The sequence below is a fragment of the Chinchilla lanigera genome, unplaced genomic scaffold (assembly GCF_000276665.1).
Source record: "Chinchilla lanigera isolate Chin_1 unplaced genomic scaffold, ChiLan1.0 scaffold00001, whole genome shotgun sequence".
NCBI classification, from domain to species: domain Eukaryota; kingdom Metazoa; phylum Chordata; class Mammalia; order Rodentia; family Chinchillidae; genus Chinchilla; species Chinchilla lanigera.
In genome coordinates this window covers 11,489,299-11,517,019 of record NW_004955402.1, presented here as the reverse complement: position 1 = coordinate 11,517,019, position 27,721 = coordinate 11,489,299, and the positions used below count along the sequence as shown (strand labels likewise).

The following is a 27,721-nucleotide window of genomic DNA, read 5'->3' as shown; positions in this document are numbered from 1 at the left end:
GGGGGTGGGGCTTGGCTGTGAGCACAGCTGGCCCTGCTCGCGGGACTCTGGTTTCTGGCCAGCGTCTCCCCTTCCCGAGCCTAGCAGGTTGAGGGGCGGGAAGCTTGGTGCTGTGTCTGCAGCTGCACCCACCTGAGAGCTCAGCAGAGAGCCGCCCCAAGGCCGCTGTGCCCTGATGGTGTAGCAGCCAGCACTGTGAGAAGCACCAGGTGCCCGCATTTCCTCTGGAGCACGCTGAGGGGCAGTGGCCTCACCAGCTGCCTGCCCACCTGCTCCCATCGCGTGTGGCTTAGCTTTAGAGCCGAACAGATGTGCGTCCATGACGGGTGGGGGGAAGCGGCAATCGTGCAGAGGGAACCAGACTCTGGAATATGGGGGGCACGAGGTCGTCATACCTGTGACCTGCTGCTCCCAGAAGCTCCCGTGCCCACCTGCCAGAGAAGCACATTCCCCAGCAGCCTGTGTTCTGCCAGGGCCCAAAGGGTGCCCGCCCATCTGGGACACGGAGGACCTACCTCTCCTGAGGCCACCAGAGCAGCAGGTGGGGCCAGGGGACAGCTGGCTCCACCTTCCACCTTCTTTGTGTCTCTTCTGACCCAAGCTGAGGCAGGACTGCCATTTGGGCTGGGTTTGAATCTTACTTTTGTCACCTCATAAATGTGTGACATTGGACACTTAAGGGAATGCCTCAGACCCTGTTTCCTAGTCTATGGAACAAGGAACAGACGCCTAATTTTACAGCATGTTAGAAGGTTCCAATCTGAACACGAGATTTGAGAGCCACGCGCAGGGCTGGGCATGGTGTCCACTTGGTGAGCAGAGTCCTGTTTTTTGTTCATCTCAGTTCTGCCTGGTGCTGCACTTCTGGAAGCTGCCTTTTAAATGGGTGTGAATGGAAAATGCTGTGTGACTCCAGACTCCTACTCCTGGTCTTTATTCCAGTCTGGACCTGCTGCGACCTGGCTGCTGCTGTCCCTAATCACCCTGCCCCGGGGCAGGACCTTTAGGCTGCCCTTGGGATACTCCCCCAGAAACCCTTCCCTCTGCGGCACGTCTTTGCTGGCAGGTAAACCTGGACTTTCTAGAGAGGAGCAGCCTGCCCCCACCCCCATGTGCAGCTTGGAGGGGACAGGGAGGGGACCGGAAGGCTGCAGGTTCTTGTGAGTTATGGGAGGCAGCCAGGGCAGAGGGCTGGCCTGTTCACCGAACAGGAAACGTCTGAGCCAAGAGATAAAGAACCGGGCAGCAGGAGCACTGCACCGTTTGCTTCACTGTTGGGGCCTGACAGGGACAGGAAGGAGTAGCAAAGAGGCGAAGGAACCTCAGTCCTGTGCCCTGCTCACCAACCTCTGAGAGCAGAGGGACAGTGGAGCCTTTGCTAGCTGATGACAACGGAAAAATTCTAGCAGAGGGATATTTGATCAGAAAGAAAAGCCAAGGGAAATGGCACTCGCATTAGGTATGGATTTCCTGTCTCAACGCAGGTTTTTATAGGGGAAGGAAAAGTGGTGACTTCTGCATATTGCTGGGCTGGCAGGGTCCTGGGCCCCAGGGCAGGTATGAGGGCTGAGGGCTGAGGGCCCACCCAACCCAGGCGGGTGCCACCTTCAGACCTGTTTAATTCCCATCTGTTTCCAAACAGCCAGGGCTGATGCTGGGGTGAGGAAACCAAGCCGGCCACAGAGGCCCCATGGCCATCTGTGTATGTGAAGCTTCAGGGAGGCCCTGGGAGGGAGCCAGGCTAGGAATGGTCCGGAACTGCTCTGTCAGAGGTCAAAGAGCAAAGCCTCAGAATCTTCTAGAACCAGAGTGACTTTCTCACATCGCAGGCTCGGGTTTCCTCCTTGACTCCTCGCCAAAGGCCGAGGTCAGGGAAGTGTCTGGAATGCACCGTGTCATGGGCAGCTCTGCCAGTGACCTGCATCCCTCACCCTCTTCATCTTCCTTTGCTTCCAGAATGTTGCTGTCATGGACACAAGAGAGACCTTTTGACAACACGGCTGCCATCTTGTGGAGGCACCCCTCCCAACCACATTAAACAACCCCCCCACCCCCAAATCCACATGCCAAAGAGGAGCTCACAATTAAAACGTACCTTTAAAAGAAATGAATCATTAACTTCTCAAGCATATCTCACAGATGCTAAAAACCAAATCATCACTCCAAGTCCAAGAGTATCAGCCAGATTTTAGGACACTGGGAAGGACTTGGGTTGCCTTCCCCCTGTTCCTGGACGCCCAAGTTTGTGCAAGGTGACAGAGCCCAGAAAGGAAGGCTGAGGGCATTTCATCGCAGAGGAGGTGAACACTTTGTGCTCCCCAATTTGCTTTATAAACAATGTGTGTGTCTTAACACTAGTTGATCTAGCTTTTGATCAGCCAAGGAGACCACGTACATCAGACCCCCTTCTCCAATAAAAGTCAATGTCTTAAAACTGATTCTGGCCAAGGAAATTTGTTAGCAAAATACTTAGGACTGAGCTTCATTAAATCGAAGACTGAAGAAGCCAAGTACCCTGTGTTCTCCTTACCACCTGCTGTTTTAAGTTTCTCCACCGTAAGAGCTACTCAAATGGTACTTACCTGTAGTCCCAGCCACAGGGGAGGCTGAGACAGGAGGATGGCTTGAGCCTGGAGTTGTCAGCCTGGGCAACAGCCTGGGCAACCTTATTTCAAGAAAAAAATCCCTCTGGTAGGACTGTGGGATTCTTTTGAACTCTGATACCAACAGCCCCACATGCTTGCTTCTCCTTGGGTGATATGAGAAACTCCATATCTGTGACTTGTGTGTGTGAAATCTGGATTGGGGACAGAGGCCCAGGAATTAGCCATGGAGGGACAAGGTGCCTCGTATGACCTGAATGTCTACATATACACATACATGTATATATAAAACAGTAAAATATTTTAATTCTTTTTACATGGCCACAAGCTTTCTTCAGCCAGGTGACACCTCTGTCTTGTGGTGGCAGGGTAACCCACCTCAGTACAGGTCATCCCAGAGAGCATCAGGACAAGCCGACCAAACCCTGCACTAGGAGACCTCGGTACACGGTCCCAAGAGCCACTGCCTCTGTAGTCAGCTTGACTGCAGCTCAAAGTGCAGTGTCCCAGCTGCAAAAGCCCCAGATACCACCCGTCCACTCACCCTCACACTGGATTTTTATAAAACACTTCCACAGCTCTAGCACAGGCAACGTGCTTAGGACGCACTCTAACATAGAGCACAGGACACGCTGTGGGGTGCGACCCCGCGTCCCCACAGCGGGAGAGTGTGCAGGCCAAGCAGATGCACGCAGTGTGTGTGACAGCGGGAAGGTATGGAGTGTGTGACGCTCTGCACACCTTCCGTGCGACCCGTCCAACACTGAGGCTCGTCTCTTCTGGTTGGTGGCACGAGCAGTGACACAAACAATGTCATCGCCTAAGGGCGGAGACTGTCGTCGTGGGACACGATGACACGGCCTGGAAAGGTCTGCCGGTGTCAGCTCTGAAGGGCGCCGGCCGGAGCCCAGATGCTCACACAGGCACCTGCCTGGGAAAGTGCACTTCCAATGGTTGATACAGAAATAGACTGGCACACGCTTTTGACACAGGCAAGGTACTTCTCAAAGCCTTCCCCGGTCCTGCAGTTTGCTCATCCGCTCTAGCACTGCACTCCGAGGCAGGAAGTCTGCAGGGACAGTGGTGGGCCAGGAGGGCCAGGTCTGTGTGCGCCCGGGAGGAGCAGCAGCCGGGCAGCTCGGAGTCCTTGCTGGTGGGGAGCAGGGTGGGCACACACCTCTCTGCCGACGCTGAGCAGCAGCCAGCTCGTCGCTCCTCTCCGCGAGCAGAAGACTCCCTGCCCTTTCCTGTGCCGCCTCCCAGGAGAGCACAGCGAGAGGAAAGGCCGAGTGGTTCCTGGAGCTCCAGCTCTCCGTTTCCGGGAGCCAGTGCTGCTCCCTGGAGCCCCAAGACCCGGGCCTTCCCGCCCCCCCGCCGGGGCCTGTGCTAGGAGCGCTGGATCAGGCGTCTGTAGTGCGGCATGACCTCGTGCTCCGGCAGATGCAGTGCAAATTCCAAGGCCACTAACACTGGGAACTCGAAGGCAATCAGTTCTCGTCGGTTCAGCCGGAACTTCTCTTCCAGCTTCTGCAACAGAATTCAAGAAGACAAAAGCAGGGTTCGCATGTGCAGCTTCTGCAGCCATCAGCCAGGGCGTGTTTATGGAGAAGTGCACTGACTCGTCCTTCTGTTGCTCTAACACAATGTCTGTGATGGGTGAGTCGGGGAGAACAGAGGTTCCAGAGGCCCGCGGTCCAAGGTGGCAGCCACCTCAGTGAGGGCCCTGTGCTGCCACAACGGATGGCAGGAACAGGAAGGGCAAGCAAGGGGCACAGAACACAGGCAGCCTCGCTCTGTAGCACCCAACTCCCTAGTAATGCATCTGGCTTGGAGACAAGGACAGCTCCACTCCTCGGAGACAGGATGGCTCCTTCCTACCCACCCAAACCCCTCTTAAAGGTGCACCACGGTGGGAACTTGCTGCAGCGTGCATTTCGGAGGCCAAGCCACACTCCCAGCACACACCCACTCTGCACCGGAGAGGCACTGGCTGTGCTGCCTGCCCGCATTCAGTCCTCCTGCAACTCTCCCAAGGCTGGCATGCATTTATCTCCATTGTGCAGCTGAGAACCCAGGCTCCAGGGTCAAACGCGTGGTCAGCTGCAGCCCTGATGTGCAACTTACCTGGGACTGCCCTGAGAAGTAACATTCTTAGAGCTAAACTGCAGCAAATCGCCCACAACCACCACCACACGTAAGCGCTGAACGGGGCCAGATGATGATCTGCAGCTCAATCTTTTCTGCTATTGCTTAACGTCAGCGTTTGGCTTAAACAGCGTAGTGCAGTTGCTAACTGCCCTCAGATAGTAACTGGGATGGGTCTGGGTTGGTTCATCGCAACTGTGGGTGGCTTTTAACCTTCTGTGTTAACAGTACCAGCTTTTGCTGTGTGGTGGTAATGAACTGCAATTAAATGTCTAATATCACTTAATTTTTACTACTATTTGTTATTTCTAAAGATGCACAGCAGATATGTTCCAAGACCCCAGCAGATGCCCCAAACCATAGATTGTACCAAATCCTAGAGGTTTGCTATGGTTTTTCCTAGACATGCCACCTAGGATAAAGTAAGAGATTAACCACACTAAGTAATAACAAAATAGAACTGTAACACAGCTGTAGTGAAAGGTGTGGACAGATGGCCTTCTCACCATGTTTTACTGTCTGTACCACCCTTCTTGCGACAAGGGAGATTACACAGTCCCCACGTGGTGGGGTAAAGAGAGTGAATGACCAAGGGGACATAGCATTAGGCTGTTGGGGGTCACCTGAACACACGCACTGTGATCCCAGGATAGCCAGTCTGAGAAGCAAGGTGACTAAGTGACCAACAGTCAGGAGTGTATGCTTGTGGGCAAGCTGGACAATTCGTGTCCCAGGAGGGACAAGGCGGAGCACCATGAGGTTGCATCCCACTACTCAGAATGGCGCGAAATTGAAAACTTAGGGATTGCTTGTTTCTGGAATTTTCCATGTAATATTTCTGGGCGATGGTTGACTACAGATCTGAAACCAGGGGAAAGCGAAAGTTGTGACAAGTGGGGGTGACTGTGTAAGCCGAATGAGCTGCAGCGCGGGCTGGTGGCTAACGATCACCTCCACCCACATTCACATGTACTGACTGCATAGGCTGGACAATGTGTAGCATTTCCTAAAACCAGTAAAGCACCAACCTAAAGAATACTCATTTTTGTATGGCTGGTACCCAGGTTCCCTTCCTTTCTACCTTCTCTTCTTTGCCATTAAAGACAGCCTGACAGTGAGACAGGTGTGGCACTGCGCTAACCGTGTCTTGTTTTCTCTACCCTGATGCCGTGACATCTCAGGGCCTTGCTGTTCACCCTAAGGGATCGGGGTTTTCAGCCTGGGTGGGGCTTTCCTTTAAAAGACAGGAGATGACACCCATGGAACCCAGACCCTTCTCCAAAGAGAAGGAAGCCACGGCCTGCCGAGCCGGCATGTCAGCTGGATGCTCCGGTCACACTGCTCAGAAGACCCCATAATTACACAGCAGCTTCTGTGGCCCCGAGGAGGACTACACCACGCGTGGTGTCTGGGATGGGGTTTTATGGCCAGGCCCGATGCTGGGGCTCTTTGGTCTTGTCCTAGTGACTCACCCCTCTGCTCTCAGACAGCTAAGAAGGGGCATCTGACATCCTATGCAGGCAGGACAATTTCACAGTCTTTATCTCCATTTCTCGCTGTCCTCAGTTCCAGAGTCCTTCCACAAAGACCCAGGATTGACTGTGTGTATCCCCCTCAGCCACCGGGGAACAGGCCACTTACATCAATTAAATGCTTGACTTCGTGCTTCTTGAGGTCACTTCCGATCTTAGCCGCTAACAGCACGCACGCGCCAGCACACAGCTTCCGGTTCTGCTTGTTCAGCTTCCCCTTGAGAGCGAGCTTCTCAAAGTAGACAAAGGCCATGGCGACTGTGGGCTCCTCAAAGCCACAGTCCTCCTGGGCAAGCTTCCGCATCTCTCGTTTCAGGCTAGAGAAAGACAGGCACAGCAGGGTGTCTTGTCGGAGGCTGAGTTTTGGGGCACTCCAAAGAACACAATGACTCCTTCATTCCCAGGGGTGACATGGATTGGGAGTAAATCCCTACGAGTGTCAAGGTTCTAGAACCTCCTCTGTTGGTCTGGCTGCACAGGCCGTGCTTACCCTCATTCTTGTCTGGGACCCAGTGCTGCTGCTAAAACCTCACTTGTGGGATGACAGGCAGCAGACCAGGCAGGGGGAGCCACCAGTGACTGTCACACAGGACACACAAGGAGCGCCCTGAGTGCATGGGGTGTCTGAGTCTCCCCCTGGGCCCTGGGTTGGGCTATCCGAAGTCCAAGAGGGACACCACAAGGGGCGCTTTGATGGTTCCAGAGCCTGGTCTGAGCTATGCCAGACACCAGCTGTGTTCACTCACTGGCTCAGAAAAGGATCTGCCTAAGAGCATGACCACTGGTGTCAGGAGATGCTGCCCAGCAAACAGATGAGTGTCAACACTCAACTTTTCCTAAAAACAGTAGTTTTATTCTGTGGCTTGGAACATACCAGAATCAAATCTATATTAGGGTAAACCTTGGCAAAAACATTGGCACATACTCTACACCATGTGGGTGTACAGCCTAACTCCTGTCACTACACACGCACACATGAAATTCTACCATCGTGGTGTCATGGCCTGGGGGTGTCGGTCATCGTGACTATGTGGCTGGCTGATGTGGGTCACACAAAGCCGGTCCCATCAGCTGTGTAGGAAATAAGGGTTTGTCTCTGTTTTGGTAACTACTTAAAGATGGGGCCTGGCCGTCCCCCCGGGCACGTGACTGGGTGAAGTTATATCCTCAGATGCCAGCTCTCTTTTGCTCTGCCAAAATGAGAGAAAGCAGAGACAGGTGCTGCCCATTGTCTCTGGATTTCCATAAGAGAAATCTCACTGAACTTGGGAGCTGCATACAGATAACATGACATGATCTCTCATACAAAGCAGAAGCCTCTGGCAGGCTTGAAAGGGGTTACAGGGTAGAGTTCAAGGCGCCAAGAGCTGCGCATACCTCCTTATTTTGCTGAGCGTTAACTTAATGTGAGGAAACTTCTCCTTGAAGGTCTCGTTCATGTCCTTCTTGAGATCCGAGGGCTTCACATAGTCAATTACTGTGGTCTGTAACAGACAGGGGGAGACGGGTCACTCTTTCAGGGTCTGTGTCCTAACAATGCCCAAACTGTGCCTGACCCACAATTTCCCAAACACGGCACAACGTGGAGATCAGATCAGAGCCACACAGCAAGGGCTCTGCTGAATCCAGAGCCTGCAGGGACAGTGGCTTTCTGGAGGTACAGGGAAAAGAAATCACCAGTGTTAGCAGGATGCAGTGACATTTAGAAAAACTGGCCTACAGACGTCAAGGGCGGGGGGTTGGCCCTCGTAGCCGCTGTGCTTCCAGCTGTTGTTCCACACACAGTGCAGTGCTCAGGCTGGGACTGTGGCTCGTGTGGATTTGGGCTCAGCCCACACTGGACCCCTCGCTAGCCGCCTGGTGCCGCAGCTGCTTTGAGAACTACGGGCTGTGCTCCCTTCCGTGCTTGGCATCAGCAAGCGTTCAGTAGCACGGGCCCTGTCACCACCGTGCTCTGACCGGGTGGCAGCAGGGCTCTGCGGGGGCGGGGGAGGCACATCGGCCGCCCCAGGGATCTTCTAGGCCACCGAGTACCTAGTCTGTATTAAGCCTCCTTCTTCAACCAGCTGGGGTACAGAGTGCACGCTGGGCTCCACACCCTAAGTGTATCCAATCGCGTACTCGTGCTGTGTATTTGTTCATGGCCTTTGCTTCTCCTGTAACTGGCCCTCACTTCAGGCCCTGCATTTCACTGATCCCCTGAAGGCAGCCATGTCCGGAGTCCCTGGGGGCCTGGTCTTGCGCCCCGGCACTGACACACACATCCTGACCTGTCCAGGGCGTGCTTTTCCTGATGGTGAGATGGGTGGAGATGTGTATTTATCTCCAGGCTGAACCCTGGGTAAAGGAGGCCCAGTCTGCCGATGCCCTGAGAACCTTGGCCCAGCACCCGGCCCCAGCAAGTGTGGCCTTCGTAGCAGCAGCCAGGATGACAAATCCCCAGGTCCACAAGTGTGCCACCTGCAGGGACCAGCAACATTCTGCACCACCACTGCCCTGCTGCGCTTTTCTGTTGCAGTGATGGCTCTGAGCTGGAGGCCTGGGCAAACCTGACATGTAACTCACTCACCCGTTTGGCCTTCACCTCACTACTGAGTTTTCTAAGTTAGATGTACAACTTAGGAGGGGTTGGGCTTCTATCAAAGCCCAGGAATAGCCATTTCTTGGACCAGATCCACCCCACCTTATTCCGTCTTCAGAGAGGCAGCAGCGACCATGTCTCACTGGACCAGCAGCCTCTCTGGTGGCCCATTTCCTGACCTCCAAGTGGCCAGAAGTCCTCAAGGGCATATGGCAGAGAGAAGTCCAGAGCAAGGGGCCAGCAGCCTGGGAGGTGGCTGCCTTAGGAAGTCCAAGTTCAAGGGTATTATGGTTTGGAGAATATTGCAAGGGGAACAGTATAATAAAGGACACATATTCTGTAAGATTTTTGTAATAGTCACCCAAAGACTCATATACAAGAGAGTGCAGGAAATCTGTCCACACACTAAGACCAAAGAATCTAGCCGAGGGCTTGGATCCCATGCAAATGTCCTGCATGGGTCCAGCTGAATACCTAGAGCTCATAACAATGCCTCCCGCAAGTCCAACTGGAGGCCCAGAGCCCGCAATGATGTCTCATGCAGGCCTGTTTCACGGATCTGCGCTGGGAAGGCCCAAAGGTCAGTGGTAGAATATAGAAAGTCTGCCAGCAGGATGAAGGATCTGTACTATGTGCTAGCAGGTGGAGGGATCTGCACTGGAGTCAGGAACAGACGCACAAAGTAAGGATCAGAGCTCTCCTGAAAGGTACCACAACCATCCTCAGCAACAGCAAGGTCCCGAGCTCCTCCAATGATCAAGACAGCTGAGTTCCCATCAGGAAAGCCAATGTGACAAGCTTCTCTAGGAGACCGGCAGTGCACCATCTTCCCCTCCAGAGCCAGGAAGTGATGCTCAGAGTGAGGACCAGAGCTCTCCCAAAGTGCACTGAGGCTATTCTCAGTGCCAATGAGGTCCCGAGCTCCTCAGAGGATGAAAACAGCCAAGTTCATTAGGAAAGCTGGCATGACGAGCTCCTCAAAAAGAACCAACAGCTCCTTACAACTTCCACCAGCGCCCAACAACCTAACTTCTTCTTTGCCAGTTCTGCCTTTTATGCTACTGACAACAGTCCTCAGGTGGGCCTCCCACACTCAGCACCACACTTACTCAGTTCAGCTGGGGGTTACAAACTGACCACCAGTTGTCAAACCACTACAAAGGGCATCCAGGAAAGTGAGCTGTGACCTTGGACTGCTGTAAGCTTGTTATAGCTACACCACTGAGGCAAAACCCTAACAGTCCTCCTAGTCTGTCTGCTTAAATCTATGTTGGAGTGAGGCAGGTTGGGCTGGGGGAATGAAATGCCTCCTACACACACACAGAAGAGGGTGGTAGTAGATCACCCATGTCAGTCCGAGCACACGGTCCCAGTGGTCACTGTGTCAGCTTCCTGGGGCTGCTGTAAGAAGCTGCCCCAACCTGGGTGTGTCATCTCCCAGTGCCAGGGCTGGAAGCCTGGGACCCAGGTGTCGGGGGCTGTGCTCCTCTGAAATGCAATCTGCTGTTGCTTTGTCTCTGAGTAGAAGCCCTCCTTGCTTTTCTGAGTTCCTGCGATTGTCCCAAGCTTGTGGGTGCATGGCTCCAACCTCTGCCTTCACACGGGAACACCCTTCCACAGCACAATCACATTGGATTACGAGGGCTATGTCAGTCTGGCCATATCCTAACTACTTTAATCCGTAACAACCCTATTTCTGAACAAGGATGCAGTCTAAAGTCCTGCGGTGAGGACATCTCTTCTGGGGACATGGCTCGGCCAACAGCAGGGCCTCCTCCTAACGGTGCTGCTGCACACCCTCGCTGGCCTCTGACCTCAGCTCCCGGCCCCCACACTGCCGCAGCTCTGCTTTATTCTGAGGGAGGCCTGTCTGGGTGTCTTCCTCGCCTGCCTCTTCTGCCTGCTGCGACAGCGCTCTCTTCAGTCTTGTCCTCGACTCGGCTTCTCTGAGCTGTGGTCCACAGGACAGACTCGGGCACTGAGCCTGGGGTGAAACACAGCTCCGCTGAGCGGCTCCTCTGACTTCTGCATCACCCGCTTCATGTTGATGGCCCTGGGACACTTGATCTGCAGGGCCGCTCCATGGCCTGCTCACCCTCCACTGCACATGACAATTGGGAGCTGGGGGGAGACACACCAGGTGACAACCTGGCCCTAGACCTCTGGTCAGCCAAGGCCTCACACATACGCCCGAGGGTGCACATGACCCAGATCTTGGTACCAGGTGGGTCACCCCCAAGCCACAGGTGCCAGCCATGATGTCCTCACTGCCTTCTCAGTCGCAGGGCCTTTGAGAAACGCTGGAGAATGGGGGGCCACCGTTCCCCGGTATGTTTCTGTCTGCCTCAGGGGTGCTGTTTGATGACCTTCAGAGGCTGCACCTCTGAGAACTTTACTGACACTGCTGAGCTGGGGACTCGGCCCCAGGAGGCTGACCGCAAGCGTGGCACTAGCAGCCCCCTCCAGCCACTCCTCTGGGCTTGGCAGAGAATAAATTAACCTTGGGGCCAATGCTCTGTTCAAGTTCACCGACCGATCTAACTGTCCAAGTTACCCAAACTCGCACTGCCTGGGCTTTTCCCCAGTGGGTGACTACAAATCAAAGGGCTAATGACACAGGAGGCGGCCCCTTCCTGATCTGGGACAGGCTGTGTTCACTGCCACCTCACTCCGGGTCCTGGCATGGGCCAGACGAAGGGGTGCTCCCGGCGGAGCTGCAGCCAACAGCGGGCCGGGCTGCGTGAGTGATGAGTGGCAGCTCCACCCCGCGGCACTTGCATTTTGCAGAGCCAGCCACTGGGCTCTCAGAGGGAAGAGGTCACTTGAATGCACTTTCTGGCAGCTGCCTGGCACAGCTGCATAAAGAGGAAGAGGAGAAGGCTGGCTGGGAGTAGGGGGCCATCCCAAGCCCAGAATGTCCACAGCCCGGTTTCCTAAGCAACCATGGCCAGCCTGCCCCGTAGGAGGAGATGGGAAGCAGAGCTGGGAAGTGCCTGGGTCAGGGTGGGCACCCGAACCTCTCCAGCAGGAAAAGACCACAGCTCAGTCGCCTTACCAGAGGAGACCACCGCGTCTACGGAGGAGACACTGGACACTCTGTGCTCTTCGCAAAAACACATGGCTCATGGCAAGCAGAGAGGGGCCTCTGAGGAACTGGACATGGGTCCGGCCAGGCCCAAGGTGGGGGTGAAGGCTGTCGGGCGAGGGCTGTGGGTGCCACAGCCGAGGTGGAGAGCTTCGTGCCCCAGTGCTGGTCCTGGGGAGCAGCGAGAGACTCAGGGCTGGCAGCTGCAGGTCTGTCACAGAGAGGACACCTCTGCTCCCAGGCCTGGGAGAGCTTGGCCCCCTCTGTTTCCTCTCCACAGGAATCTGAACAGGTGGGCTCACTGCACACTGGCACTGCCCTTGGAGTCAAAACCCCCTACCCTAGGAAGGAACGTTCCTGTTCCAGGGTTCCTACACCCCAGAGGCTAGCTGGAGACCGGGGGCAGGTATGCAGCCTCTCCTTGCTCAGGTTCCCTCCCACACTTGTGAAAGGCAGGGAGATGAAGCTATGATCTGGGAAGCTCCTTCCAGCACCTGTGGCCCCGCGGAACCGGGACTCTTCTGCTTCCGCTGCACTTGTGTGACAGCCGTCAGCACTTCTAGCTCAGCTGGGCCCTGGGAAAGCAGATGTGCTGCGCTTGTTCAAGTAACTACACAGGGCGGCCCTGGACTGACCATCTGACCATCCACACATGGGCGTTTCAGCTATCCCGTGCCTTTTATCCTCTTCCGGGGGAGGGGCGAGCCATGGGAACGAGCAGGGGCCACAAAGCCTGGCGCCGCATGTGCTGCAGTTTCTACCCCTCGGATACCCGGGATTGAATCTCCCACCTTTGCTCTAGGGGAGGAGCCCTGACTTTCTCTTACTGCCGTGAAGGGTAACAGCGCTGAGCGGCTTTTCAGGCAGTGGAAGGTGGGTTCAGAGCCAGGAATCTGCTGGCTGCCCCTCTGCTGCTCCAGAACTTCTGGGGCAGCGACACTGGGTGGATGTGGTGACTTCTAACGCCTCAGGCAGTTTTGGGATGTATTCTTACATGTGTGTTTCTTCCACAGTGGCCAAGGGGCATGTCACAGTCAAAGTCATGATCTGAAACTGGGGATGGTGGTGTGTGCCTGTAATCGCAGCCCTCAGAAGTCTGAGGCAGGAGACGCTGTGAGTTCAAAGCCAGCCTGGGATAGATCGTGTCTCAAGATCAGTCACAAACCGATCACCGCCCTCCCACAAGAATGCACAGAAAGGGAACAGATGCTGCAGTACATGTTGGGACTTTTTACAGGAAGAAAATGATTAGAAACCACAACCCCGATACATGTTCCAACACGGATGAGCCTCGAAATGTAAGGCTACGTGACACAAGCCAGACACAAAGGCACATCCTGTACAGCTCCACTGATGGGAACAGACACATCCAGAGAGGACACCAAGGCCTGGGGCAGTACAGGGTTCGGGGATAGCTAAAGGGGGAGGGGCTTGTTTTGAGGATGATGAAAATGTTCTGAAATTGGTTGTGGTCAGGGCCGTGTAACTTTATGAATGTAAACTGGTGAGCTGTATGGGTACGCACACTGTCTCTAATAACACAGTTTCCAAACCCCACAAAGAAACAGAAATACCCCATCCCCTGCTGCTTCCAGGACAGCACAGTAAGGTATTTGAAGCTCTTTTCTTTTCTTATGGTTTTGGAGACAGGGTCTTACTGTGTTAGCCCAGGCTGGCTTCGAACTTGCAACCATCCTCCTGCCTCGGCCTCCCGAGTACTTAGACCACAGGTGTGCTCCACCACGCCCAGCTTGAGGCCTCTTAATTCAACACAATAGCTAAGGTGGGCCTCAGCCACCACCGCCCAGGTTCCCACAGAGCCTTCCTGGTCCTGGCCATGTTTTTATCACCTGCTATCACTGGCCTTAAAATGGCCCATGACCCCCAAGGAAATAAGCTTCAGGCAGGGTAAACCTGGGACCGGAAGGGAGCTTGCAATGAAAGGGCTTGGCATAGGCCACCCCGAAGGCAGGGAACCCCTGGAGCCCTCGACACAACCTCTCATGAAAACAAACCAACGGAGACACCCAAAAGTCAGCTGCCTCTGCTCAGCAGCTCACTGCTGAAAACCCCGGTTGGAAGAGCGAGGCCCACACACGTGCCGGGGCCTGCGGGGCAGGATGGGGACCTGGACTCGAGGTGCTGCGTCACAGTGACCACCCGGCCGTGTGGTGACCCTACTGCTACACACAGGCGCTCCTCCCCAGACCTCCCTCTGAGCTCAGAGAGGGAGCTCTTCCCTCGAAACAAAAGGGTCCAGTCAAAAGGGTTGGCTCTGTTGGCATTACCTCGGCTCTCCCTTGCTTTCTCCTCTAATTGTTCTCCACACCCATAAGGGGAGAGGGAGACAAGGCAAACCACTACGGACGACGTGAGCCGCCAGGCTCCTTGATAAACAGCCCGTCTCCAGCGAGGCTCTAATTACACGGGCTGGGAGCATCCGCTGGTGACTCACGGCTCCCACTGCCCGGCCCCTGGCCTGAGGCCCTGCAAGAACCTGCACACAGCAGGCGCTAAAGACACGAGCAGGACCGCAGCCTCTTCTGGAGCCCCAAAAGGCCGGAGCCCAGGCCAGCTGCGATCTGCTCTCCACGCCTGCCCCCAGGGATCGTCTTTTTCAAGTCCAGCTCTCACCCTCACCCTCTCACAGTGGACAATAACAGCAGTGACAGGCACGGATCCAAGTCTCGAACTACAAATGTGACTAGCAGTGCAGGGCCGCTTTCTATGGTTGCCGCTTCCAGGCTGCAGATGCCAGGCCTCGAAGCCCTCCACCCTGAGGCATGTCCTCCGTGGCGACGAGCCTTTCACATCACTCTTAGAACAAATACCGAGGGAAGTACACATCCCACGACACCCTGGATGGCTAATACCATCTGGCTCCAATCTGCCCCTGAGTAATTTACCCAAGAAAAATGAAACAGGCGCCCCATAAAAAGACTTGGACAAGTTAGAGCAGTGTTCCTAATGTCCCTGCATGGGAACCCTACATGCCCGTCAACAGGAGACTGGAGAGATTGTGGCTCCAACACCACCGAGCAATAAAAAGAAAATACCAATACACGCACATAGGTGAGTCCCACAGATAATAAGGTGTGTGGAGATCAGCCCCCCACCAAATAGTGCACACCCTAAGACTTCATGTGTACAAAGCTCCAGAATGGGTAAAGCTAAATATGGGGTCAGAAGTGAGCCGCCACAGCGAGGAGGGGCTGGGCGGAGTGGGAGGGGGACACAGACACCCTACATGTGACTGCAGGGGCACTCAGAGAATCCACAGACTGTGCCCTTCAATGGGTGCGTCACTGTGGATAAGTTACACCAAGTTTGACAGACGGAAGGGTTAGCTCATCGCTCTGAGGGCTGCCTCACTCGGCAGAGACGGAATCTGTGCAAGCAGGACAAGAACCGCAGACACTGGGCAACAGCTCGGGGACTGCCCTGGGGGCGGAGGAGACTGGGAGAGCACAGCAGCCCCGGAGGCCAAGTGGTCTCCAGAGTCTCTTCTCACCGGCAGGCAAAGGTGGCTGCCGGAAGCGCTGGGCGGAGTAAGCCCGAGCTGGCCGCACAGGCCTGACGTCAGCGTGTGGGCCCTGTCCCAGACGGCAGAAAGGGAGCTCCACACACCAACCCAGTAGCCGAACACACTGCAGGCACCTCTGGTGCAGCTCCAGGGACCCTCAAGCCCTTGCTGCTACTTGATGACTTTGGGAGTCCCGGGTCCATTACCTGTGCAGCTTCCTGAGCCAGGAGCTCCGCTCTGGGCCTGCGTGTGTGCAGAGGGAAGGGCTGTTTCACACCGACTCAGCCTTGACATGTCAGGGTCTCCCCGAGTGAAGAACCCACCCTGCATCCTCCCGTCACCGCCTGTCACTCTTCCACAACAGTTCTTTCTGCGTGGCCACAGTGATGTATCTGCTGTTGATGTCTGACCTCCCTGCTCACTCAGATCCAGGAGCAGGGCCCCGCAGGGCACACAGTGGGACCTCAACCAAACGTGCTGAATGTGCAAATTCTATATGCACGAACACACAAACATAAGGCAAACACAAAAACACCCACACTCGTGTTCCTCTGAGATCAGAACAAATGCCCAAGAAAAAGCCCTGCAGCCATGCCCGCCTCTCTCTCTAGGGAACTGGGCCGAGGCTCTCCGTGGCACACACAGACTGTCAGGAGCTTAGATGATAGTGCCCAGAAGTTGTCCCTGCCTCCGCTCAGAGTACCAGCACCTGTGGCCAGAACAGGAGGAGATGGGGCCTCACAGAGTGACCGGGGAGATGCAGCTCACACGAGCTCTCGCACTGTCTAGCACATGGGCCTTTCCAGGAAGCCCAGATGGCAGGCCCAGCGTGAGGAAATGAAAAGTGACCCACGAAAGAAGGAGGGCAGCACAGGTATGCTGACTTGGCAAGCCAGGTAGCACAAGGCCATGGAGGAAAATTATCTGAGTGTGAGCGTCCACGTGCACGCACGCATACGCTCTGGCCCAGGACCTTAAAGCTCTCACTGTGACATCACTTAAAGAAAGAAAAACCAGCAGTTGGATCTGGCACCCACCTCACACCAGGCTTATAAAAGGAGAGGCCAGTATTGTCCCCAAATGTGACCTGTCCCTAGGAACTCCCTCCAAACCCCACCATCAGCCAGAACAGTGCACTGTCGAAGTCTCTTGGTTACCCAGACAGCTGGGAACCTGCTGGTCCAAGGAACCATGCTCACGTCCTGCCCTCGGGTCAGGCGGTCAGACACAGCCAGCGGGAGCTGTGGTCTCAGCCCCCATTTCCTGCCTGTCAGCTGGGAGAGCCTCACTCAGACTTCGAGCCAGTTTCCTGCCCAAGTTGATTCATAAAGTGTACTTTAATAAGCAACGCAGTGAACTGTAGAAAGAATCCTTATTCTTGTGCAAGGGCAAACCTCTCAGGTGCGCCCTCCTGAGCAGCAGGGGGATGGGTCTGCTCGTTTATTGAGCACTTACTAGGTATTCGCGTCTGAGGAAGACAGATGAGCCCTTCTTTTCAAATGAACAGGTCAGAGGGGAAGGAGGCAGCTCCCTGTGGCCATGGTTTAGTTCTTTGTGTGTTACGAGCTGAGGGGTTAGTGCGGGAGAGTGAGGAGCAGGGCTCATTTTGTAATAAGCTCCTCTGGGAATTCATTCTGACTCAATGTGGCGAATCACAGTGAGCTCTGAACTAGGCCAGATTACAAGAGGACAGATGCAGAAGGTCACCAGAAGGGCCGGAGCACCGCCAGGGTTTCTCAGAATGCAGTTACACTCCGAGCGGGGCTCCAGGACCTGTGAGTAGGTGGGGTTGGCTTGCACTCTGGGTTCTATAATCAGGACCACAGCAGGGACTTCCCGGCTCAAGAGGGAACCCGGCGGGACACCCAGCTCTGCCAGGACACAGAAGGGAGGGAGAGGTGGCTTTCCGGGCTGATGGCGCAGGGTTTCCCTTCCAGCCTGGTCCTCCCCTCTCCGCTGCTGTAGCCAGCGCTCTGCCTGGCAGGAAACAGGACACGTCTGTCTGCCCAAAGGCAGGACATGGACCCTGGCAGGGCCCCCACCCTGGTGTCGGGAGGAGTGGCAGCTCTTGGGGGGTGAATCTACGGCTGTACCACCCTGCACACTCCCAATCACGTCTTACCGGTGGGAAGGGTGATCAGCCCAAAGCGGAAACCAAAGTTACACACGGGGAGAAACAGGAAGAGCCCATGAAATAAAAATAGCAAGGAAAGTGTTTGCACTCAGCACCCACACTGTCCTGCTGTCACTTTCCCCAGAGATAATTCTGCCTTCCCCAGCCCAGGGCCAATAGTTGCTCTGGTGCACGTGGAGACCCAAACAGGGCTGGACTTGGACACGGTGCTCCTCGACGTGGGCCGGGGCTGCCCGCGGGGTCTGTGGGTCCGTGAACTGGGACACCCCCCTCAGAGGTGAGGTCCCGGCCTGAGCTGGGAGTTTTCACACCCTAAGGGTGGCGTCTGCAGGCCGCTCCACCCCCAGAACCCCGGATTCCGGTAATCCCTAAGGGACAGCGAAGGCCCCACCCCTGCCGCTACTCACCATGTAGGAAGGAAAAATCAGAACTCGCTTGTGCTTGCCGCAAGGCCACTGGGGGTCGTCCAGGAGATTCGGGTCGTAGTCCATGAACTCTCCCAGGTCACTACCTGATGATGACATAAAAACGACAGTTAGGGGCCAGGGCCCTCTGAGGCAGAGGCAGCTGGCAGAATGCCAGGCACAGTTGCTAAAGTCCCACTGGCTTCGGGGTATACAGTTTGGGACGTGTGCTGGGGGGTTCTGACCCGTAGCAGATGTCCCGCGAGTAGATGAGGAGCAGTCCCACCATTCACGCAAAGGAGTCGGCAAATTCTCTGTCCATTCTGACACTTTTCCCATTTTACTCAATTACATACTAGTCTCCCCGACATGGGACAGCACAACCTTCCCCCGGATACGAGGCAGAGTTCGCACGTCACAGGATGTGGCCCCGCGAGGCTCCTTTTCTAGACTTGCACGCCAACTGTATGGCAGACGCATGTGACTTGGGCGAACGCACCCAGCATGACTTGCGCGTGGCTCACCTCAAACCACAGCAGCCACCTGTGCACACAGCTGGGAAGGGCCACAGGTGGCTGGGACGTCACACAGAGGCCGGGGCGACGTCAGAAGTTCACATTCCCTAGGAATTCTTTCTGACAGTGGAAATAATGCTGCCTCCTAGAGTTTTTCCCTTCGTACCAATTCTTACAAAGATGGTAAAGTAAGGCAGGCATGGCGACACATGTAATCTCAACACTCTGCAAGGCTGAGGCAGGAGGATCGCACGTTGGAGCCCCGCCTTTCAATTTCTGCCCTTGTGCCAATTCTGTCAAAGGTCTGGGTGGGCAAAGCCGGAGTCTGCAAATGTCCCTTCAGTGGCCACTCAGCTCACCCACCATGGTAACCACAAAGGAAATTCTCACCCTCATTCTATGCTTCACGGCCCGATTGTTTGAGGGGAGGGGAGCCAAAGCTGAAGTGTCACCACGTGGGACACAACCGTGTGAATGGTGAGGGAAGAGCTGGGGGATCCAGCCGCCTCTGCCTGGTGCAGGCGGCCTTGGCAGGAGCCTCCGGGCTTGGCAACTGAGGCATCTAACAGACAGCAATCACCCGTGACCCGGTTTGAACCTACACGTCCTGAGACCGAGCTTTCCCCAAGGAGACCCAATCTGCGCTACAGAGCCAGGCACCTCCCACCGGCGGGGTCACCTGTGTCCAGGCTGCCCTGGGTGCTGCTGGCGCGGCCGATGGACAGGCTGCGGTGGCTCAGGTTGTGGAACTGGGAGAAGGAGGAGGTGGAGTCTATGGTATTTCTCCGGGCTCCGAAGGCATTTGTGGGTAACAGAAACTGCGTATAGGAAACCGTCTAAAAAGGTGAAGATAAAAAACAAACCAGTGATTACTTTTAGACCATGCTGAGTTGCATTTTGACCAAGGGATGTTGCCACCCCAAGTTCGCGTCTGCTTTTTAAAATGTACAATTAAATCCAGTACGATCTGAAACATGAAACACGTTTTGGCCCTCGCTCGTGCCACACCTGTGCCAAAACCGCACCTGAACAGACTGAGGGGGAGTTCTAACTCTTCTGTTAGGTGGCACAAATATTATTAGCACGGAGGACAAGGCCTGACCTCAGAATTTGCTGGGGTGTTGCGTCATATGCGAGACATACACTGTATTGCTGTTTATGAACCACCAAACGCAGAATTCCAGGACGCATCAGGCCGCGAGTGTCCGACAAGAGCTGTGGGCACTGATTCCTCCCGATGCTCGACTCCCCCCGCCTCGTTCTAGGTGAGCATCTAGCCTCTGGGAGAAAGATGGAACAAGTGCCTTCCTTGAGCTCCGGGGTGCTGCCGCACGGGCCCAGAAGTGACCAGCCGCCCACGGGGCAGGAGGGTGAAAGTCACTCGCCGCCCTAGCAGCCTATGCTGGGCCAGTTTCCCCAGAGACAAGCTCTGCGGGTTGGTGGTGACTGCCTGCAACCAGCCATGGGCTCAAGTGCGTCTCTTAATTTCCACTCCTCAGACGCCAACCCAGCAGCTGACTGCATGGTGCATGCGCAGGAACGTGGCGGCCTTGCTGCTTGGTGGTCACTGTGGAAGGCTGAGGGACTGCAGGCTCCTTGGGACCACAAGAAGCCAAACGCTGTTCTAGCAGCAGGAATATGTCTCACCGACACCCCCAGTTATCTGATGTCCAAACTAACGCTGCATTTGGCGCATGCATGGGGGTGAGTACGGATGTGCATGAGTGTGTCGAGCACTTCAAAGAGGTGCACAGTCGGTGGTATCAGAGAGACGGACGCCTGCCCTGGGAGTCCCCCACCGTGCTGCGGAGCAGGCCAGAGGCACCGTGACTGCGCACAGGTGTAGCTGCCCTGGGAGTCCCCCACCACGTCCGGCGGAGCTGGGTAGGTTTCACCCGCACCCCGGCGGAGCTGGGTGGGCTGGCAGCACACACCCGGCAACGCGCCCCAGCGCTTACTTCCCTCTTCACAAGGGAGGCCCGAGGTTGGTCTCGCTGCCTCTGCTTCCTGACCGCGGCGGTGGCCGTGTGAACTCAGGGATCAAGACCCTGGCGCCTTACCTTCCCGTCAGCTCCCAGCTCCACACCTTCCAGGCCAATGATCTCTTTCAAGCTCATGGCGCCTGCCGATTGTCTCCCTCCATCCAGCTTCAAGTCCCTGAGGACAAGCCAGAGGAAAACGCTTGGTGTGTGCCCGGAGAGCTACGGTGACACTCACTGCACGGGACACCAGTCACACGCACCAAATGAAAAGCGGGTCCTGCAAGACAGGGTCTCCTTGCCCTTCCCCAGGGGCTTGGCAGGATGTTCTGGGCAACTGTCTTGTTTCGTGCACTCTGACATCAGCGAAGTCCAGTGAAGCAGACTGCAGAGGGAGCGGGGCTCAGGCACAATGGTTTACTGATGCCCCTGCCTCCTCGGCAAGGCCCTGTGTTCTCAGAGGTAACCAGTTACCAAGGAGCCAGGGACCGTTCCCCGGGTGCTGGAGCCAGTAGAGTTCTGGGGCTCCGGCTGCTGGCTTCTCTTTAAAGCTGGTCAGACCACCTCTCTTGGCCCCTCTCTTTTACCAAACAGGAGAAGTAAGTGTCCTGCAGAATTGTCAGGTTTGTCACTAGCGAGGAAAGGATGAATGCCGTGACAGTCACCCCAACTACCTTGCAAGCCACCTAGGAGAGGAACATCTATCTATAAGAGAATAATTCCCAGCAGTAACAACAAGCATTTCTACAGTACTGCACAACCCCAAAGACTTGCACACATCTTTTTGGTTAAGAAGATGGCCCTGTAAGACAAGTATTACTACTATTGACCCCTTTTACAGAGGAGGAGACTGAGGCCCACAGTAGGTAAATGGGCTGCCATGGACACCGGGATGGTAGGTGTCAGGGACTGATTTGCATGTGATACTCTTTCTGGTGCCTTGGAGATGCAGGACAGAGGCACCGTGACTGCGCACAGGTGTACTGCTCACTGTGCCAGAGCATGATCCCTCTGCCTTACAAGAGTTTTCCAACTTTCGCTGCTTGCTAAGATCACCTGGGTGTCTCTGACGACCAACTGCAGCCTGGTTCGTATCCCTAGACATTCTACGTTAGTATCAGTGGGACCCGGACATTCGGAGTTTTAAGTGATACCCAGGAGATTCTAAAACACAGCCGTCTGAGAGCGGTCTTCAGCTTCTCTCCCTTCGACACATCGTGCCTGTGGGTGAATGCCACCTCCGACAACAGCGTTCTCGCTGCAGGACCAGGAGGTCCACGCTCAGGGGCAAGGACCTAAGCAAACCCAACGGAAAGACACAAAGGCAAGACTCCCCAAGCCGAACGTAAGCAGCAAAATGGAGTAGAGAAAGACGGGAAGGGGGAGAAGATGGGAAAGGCCGCTGTCCAGAGCAGAGGGCACAGGGCGTCTCTGACCCTGCTCTGCCACCTCCCTTGGCTACACGCTTTGCCGTGAGTGAACTGACTCCCCAGCCTACCTATGAGGCAGAGTCTGATTTGGGGTGGTTTTCCTGATAAGCACAGGCCTGCTGCACCCAGTAAGTAAGTGCCGCCTTTTACGGCAGTCTCCTTGGCAGCCCAGGGCACTGCCGTGCTCAGAACGACACCAAAGTCCTGCAGGGCAAGAACAGCCCGCCAGCCCATCACTGAAGTCGAAGCCTTCTGACTTCGTAGGGTTTTTTCCCTTGAACGTCCTCACTGCAGTCCATGTTTCCCCACCCTCCTGCTCACTCCCTGGCTACGTAAATGACGCCAGAGGAAGAGGGCTCAGCAAGCCACACTGCCCTGGGACTGCCCACATCCAAAGGCCCCTTAGAGCGACACAGGCCGGAGACTCGCCAGAAAGACTGTACCGTGGGGCTGAAAGGAACAGCAAAGCAGGGAACAGCTCTCCCTTTCGGGGGACAGAGGGCCAAGGGAGGCCAGGAGTATTAAAGCAAGCCTGACCCAGAGTGCTCCCAGACGCCAGGCTGGCCACGGGCAGGAAGCATCCCCATGCTGTGCCCTGTCTACCAACACCGGACACGGGAGAGCGCTGAAGAAGGGGTCACGGAGAGGTGAAGGGCCCGCTGCCTCCTTGGTCCTGCTTCAGAGAGATGGCGTGAAGCCAAGTATTTTCCATCCTGCCCCTCTTCCTCTGCCTGTGACATGCTCACAGCTCCCCGCACCCAAGGCAGCCTCGCCCCACCTCTGCACCCTGCTAAATTCACCCTGCTGCACGCACCCCTCACGGTCAGCAGAGCTGGCCCGGCCCTGCCTCCCCCCACACCCTGCTTCTAGGCGCCTCCCCAGGGGACATAAACTGAAGCTGTAGCAGAAACTATACTATGTGTGCTTATGTAAATCCAAGATGCCTCTCCCTGAGCTAAAGCCCAGAGCCTATTTAAAGACCAGGGACTTGTAGACCCAGCCAATCACCCAAGTGCTTCGGGACGCTTGGGACCACATGAAAGAGAGGAGCTAGGCAAGGCTCAGCCACACCTACCCGCAGCAACCATCTCTGGAGTTAGGGTGACTGACAGGGTCTAACACTCCCACTGGCTTTTTATTGACATCACACTCTTTTCTAAACTGCTCAGGCCAAGCCTTGTAAGAAGGGAGAACAGCAGGGCCGCCTCTGGACTGAGCTGGAGCCACACGCGGCCAGGGACAGACCAGCACCGTGCTCAGAACTCGTCCCCCGCTCTGAGGACTCTGCCGCTTGCTGTCCCGCGTGGCAGTCCCTGGCTGCATGTGGCAACTGAGTCCTTGAGATGTGACCAGCTGGCCGAGGACGCCAGTTTCTAACCACATGCAATTTTAATTAAATGTACATGGCCACAGTGGCTAGCGACCACCGTGTTGGACCAAGTCAACATGGTGACTTCCCATGGCAAGACAATATAGTCACGTATAACACATGTATGACCTGGATCTGGTGCCCCACTTTCTTTCCTGGCGGGTGGCCTGGCCATTTCCTGGCTGTTGTAAACATTTCCAGGCCCTGTTAATTTTCTACCCTTGTCACTGCAGGGCCTCTGCTAGGTGTCCCAGAGGCAAGACCCAGCAGGTGGGGCAGGCAGAGGGTCCCCCGGGGGGAAGGGACGAGGGCCAGAGGGCTCCATGCCCGGCACTCCATTAGCACCCTTCAAACCGGGTTCCCCGCAACACCCATGTGGCACAGGGCAGTGGATCTCTTGGCCTCAGGGGTCCTGGGCGTGGTGAGGGATTGGCAGCACCAGGGCACACTAGGGAGCCATGGCAGTGTGTGGGCACCACAGGAGTCCAGGCCTTCTTCACACGGCACTGGGCAAGCGGGGTGCCCAGGATGCCTGGCCTTGAAGACCCGCTAGCTCTGAACAAGAGGAGCGGGGAGTTCATGTGAAGCAGCTGAGAAGGAACGCGCTCTTCCTTGCACACCAAAGCAGGTACACTGTGTCCACAACATTGCACTGGAAAAAATTCACGGCCACGGTAACAGATGTCACCCCCTCTCCAGGTCAGATTGCTTTGTGATGACAGAGGACACGTTTCTGTACACTTTCCCCCTCAGATTCAGGGGGAAGTTGTCACTGACTTCAGGCTGCCCTTGGGCGGGTATGGATTACAAGTCCACACGTCCACACAGGTACGCACACGCCTAGTCAGTTCACAGAAGACGCAACAGGACCTGCTTAAGCCACTTCTAATGGTGCCAGTTTTTCCACAGCTAAGGGTCTGAGCAATACATCTTTCATAAAGAGGCTGAACAGTTTCTGAGTTGATTTTTCTTAGCTAGGTGCTCTGATAAATGTCACTGAAACCTGACATTAATACAAACCATACAAAATTGCCCTTTTGGGACCTTATCTGACCTATATAATAAGAGCACTTTTATATTGTGGCCCCCAAATATTACAGGTATCTGCTCAGGTCTTGTGTGAGTGCAGAGGATCCCAAAGAACCGTGCCTTTTGGGGTCCCACGGTCTCAGAAGCGGGAGGGTTGGAGGGACCCGCAGAAGGGAACTCAAAGTGGCGCTGATTCACCCAGAAAAAATCTTCTACAAACTCCACTGAGAAAGAATCAAGCAGCAGTCCCAGCGGAATGGAGATAAAATCTTGATGTTTTCTTTCTAAGATCATTGTTCTGAATTCTCATAAAATGGCTATGGAAATAAAAATATCTGCCGGCTCACATGCCAGAATTAACCGTCCAGTACCAGGAGGCAGAGCTGGAGAATGCGGAGCCTCAGCGGAAAGCCATTAAAATTGAATTGAAGTTGGACTTTTCAACTTTTTTAAAAGTCTGGAGACTTACTTTTTCCCAGATACATGGAGAGTTCAAATATTAATTTATTTATAGTCTGTCTCCTTTTAAAAATGGAAGAGGCATGTCCAAAACTGTGCTCTGGCCCCGTCTCCCACAGTTCTGGGTGACGCTGCGATTTAGAGTTATTTCCCTATGAGAGTTCATTTTTTGTTCTTGGCAATTTTTTTTTTCCATTTATTTGTTTTGTTGAGACAGGGTCTTACTAGGCAGTACAGCCTGGCCTTGAACACACTCACAGTGATCCTCCTGCCTCAGCTTCCCAGGTTTTGGGATTACAGGTGTGCAACACCATGCCCGGCTCATGCTATGCAAGTCTGCTAGCTCCCGCAGAGGCTGTAGCTGACAAGTTCATTTTGGAAACCGTGAACAAGGCTCTTTTCTTTTTTACAAAGCCCGATGTTTGAAACTGGCCAATGCAGGCATGGGAGTGGTTGGAGGGGATCTGGGGAGGAGGAGCCCAGGAAGGTGGGTGTGGGAGCAGGGGTTAAAACAGGAGATGAAAGTACATTTGGGGAGAGAGCCATGCAGCAGTCATACCCTTAAGCAAGGAAAACAACAGGTTGCTTCTGTTGGGGGTGTGGCTTCCTTCTCAGGACTGCACGATTCATTTAATGTGGCTCTCTCTGAAAGTCTGCAGCTTCCTGGTAGGAATCCCCTGGAGCTGTCTTCGTCTTGGCTTCCACAGCATAAAGCAAACACATGTGGTTCACCACCATGGAGTTATCTGATCAAAGCAGATGGACAATCGAGACATCTTGGGGCTCAAAGGGGATTGCCAAGGTCATGATCAACTATCAGATGGCCAGTTCTTGATTTCATCTTTTGTAAAAGGCAAAATAATCTTTCTTTCCTCCTTCTTTGGCTCACTGGCAAGGGCCCAGCCGGCTGCTCACTGAGGCCTAACGCACAGAATTGATCTTGATGGGAAAACAGGATTCCCTGTTAGAGAGCAAGACGTTGGAGCTACGGCTCCTTCCTTAGGGAGTGTGGTTAATGAACCGATATTACACTTTGGAAAACATGATCTAATACTTTACACCTAGGAAGGAGATGGAAAAAGTGTGTGATCCAATTAACTATGTTCCCACGGCTTTCTGCTTCCAAGACAAGGCTGCCCTGACTTCTAACCATGACCATTTCTTTAGCGGCGCCCTAAGCTCGAGCCCTTGGAACACCAGCCAGGACCGCCACTGGGCACTTGCTCTTTTAAAGGACAACAATAGCTCAAACACTTTGATGCATAAATAATTTAGGAGCTAATGAAATATTAACAGGATTTCTAGACCCTTCAAAAGGAAGAAAGAGAGATTTGCTACACAGAAAGCAAAGCTTGAAAGCTGGACTCAGAAAGGAAAGACCACTTGTGAACTAATTTTAATTAAGAGATCACACCCACTGGAACCCCATGACGCAGTATTTATCTTAGCTGAAGAACACTTACTTCCTGCCTGCTTTAGTATGGATCTAAACCTTTAAAACATAGCCTTCCAGATCCATACTAAAGGTTTGGTCTCTAGCCTGAGGCACTAGTGGAGGAGTGCTTAGGAGGTGGGACCTCCTGGGAAGTCTTAGGTCAAGGGGTGTGTCTGCAAAGGGGATGTTGGGACCCCAGGCCCGTTCTCTTCCTTTTTGAGTCCCAGCCATGAGGTAGAATTTGCTCTGCCCTGTGCTCCTGCTGTGATACACTGCCTCACCAGGCCCAAAAGCAATAGGACCAACAGACTGGACTAACGTTCCTAAAACAGTGAGCCAAAATACCCTTTTCTCTTTTTTAAAATGACTGTCTCTCGCACTCAGTAACAGAATGCTGACCAACACACGGCCCCTTCCGACACAGCAGCTGCCATCTTGGATGAGGCTGGCGTGCATGTTCCACTGCAGAGCTGCTACACTTCAGAAGCTCAGAGTCGGTGAATAAGGCCCACAGCTGACAGGAGAAAAGTGAAATCAAAAGCAGGACTTTGGCCTAGAAGTCCCGCCTCCTCACTCTCAGCACTTCATGGATAAGCCGTCCCCACACGGCAACTCGCACACAATGATGAAGTCTTAATGTAGCTTACACCAAAATCTGTGTCTAAAGGCAGCTCTTATAAACAGCTGGATAATGGCATGATTCACGCATGAGGTCATTCCAGAATCAGCCTCTGTGTGAGAATATGCTTGGTGTGAAGAAAGAAATGCAGTTTGTGAATGTGTAATTTTCCACAACGAAAAGAGAACTTTCTGGGCAAAGCAGGTGGGAGGAAGGGGGCTCGGGGGCTGGGCCTGGAGCTGGCAGGCAGCATCCAGGCTCGGAGGCTCTAAGAATAGAAGAAGCTGGTCTCTCTGTCACAAAAAGATCAGCACTCAGGAAATGGGCCCAAGTGGGTGACCTCATCCGAATGCCTCGAATGCCAAAAGCTAAGGACACAAAACGCCGTGCGGAAGCTGTTGATGACTGGAAAACACACCTCCAGAGACACGCTGCACTCCACCGGGAGGCTGCGTGCGCACACGGTCTCTGGTGCACCTATAGGGAATGAGCCAGCGCTACCTCCTCCTCAGGGACAGTCATCCGAAGAGGCCTGCATTGCGCACACACCCCAGGGAGACACCCACCTGCAAGCATCTAGTTAGCTCTTTTCCCACGACCACCAACTGCAAGTTTGCTGGGATCACTTTTTACTTCCTTCTGGTCAGCTCCACTGATCCAGAGATACTGCTGTCTACATGTCTTAGGAAATAAAGGTCACTTGGACACTGGTCGCTTCCCTTAGGCACAGGGACAACCCTGGGACAAGCCCTCAACACAGTGCCTGCCGTCTCTCGCTCACCAGTGGGTTGCGCTCCAGAAGTTTCTGGGCTGGCGGCCGGGATGCTGGAATGCAGTCCTCATCTGAGGCTGTGTCACAAATGGACATCAGCCCACACA

At 54.6% G+C, this 27,721-nt stretch overlaps 2 protein-coding genes across 2 annotated transcripts in view; one reads left to right on the top strand and one right to left on the bottom strand.

The window, feature by feature from the left end:
• Positions 1–2,788, top strand: part of Tmem241 (transmembrane protein 241) — a 127,263-nt gene extending 124,475 nt beyond the window's left edge. Inside the window, exon 16 of the mRNA XM_013503737.1 lies at positions 1,957–2,788. Within this exon, the coding sequence (XP_013359191.1) occupies position 1,957 (1 nt within the window). The 3' untranslated portion in view covers positions 1,958–2,788. The remainder of the gene's footprint in view (positions 1–1,956) is intronic.
• A 99-nt stretch (positions 2,789–2,887) lies between these two features.
• Cables1 (Cdk5 and Abl enzyme substrate 1) overlaps positions 2,888–27,721 on the bottom strand; it is a gene marked incomplete at its 5' end in the record, with an annotated part of 98,220 nt that continues 73,386 nt past the window's right edge. Inside the window, 6 exon segments of the mRNA XM_013503852.1 lie at positions 2,888–4,130; positions 6,390–6,597; positions 7,658–7,764; positions 18,011–18,114; positions 19,202–19,358; positions 20,583–20,679. Of these exon segments, the coding sequence (XP_013359306.1) occupies positions 3,990–4,130; positions 6,390–6,597; positions 7,658–7,764; positions 18,011–18,114; positions 19,202–19,358; positions 20,583–20,679 (814 nt within the window).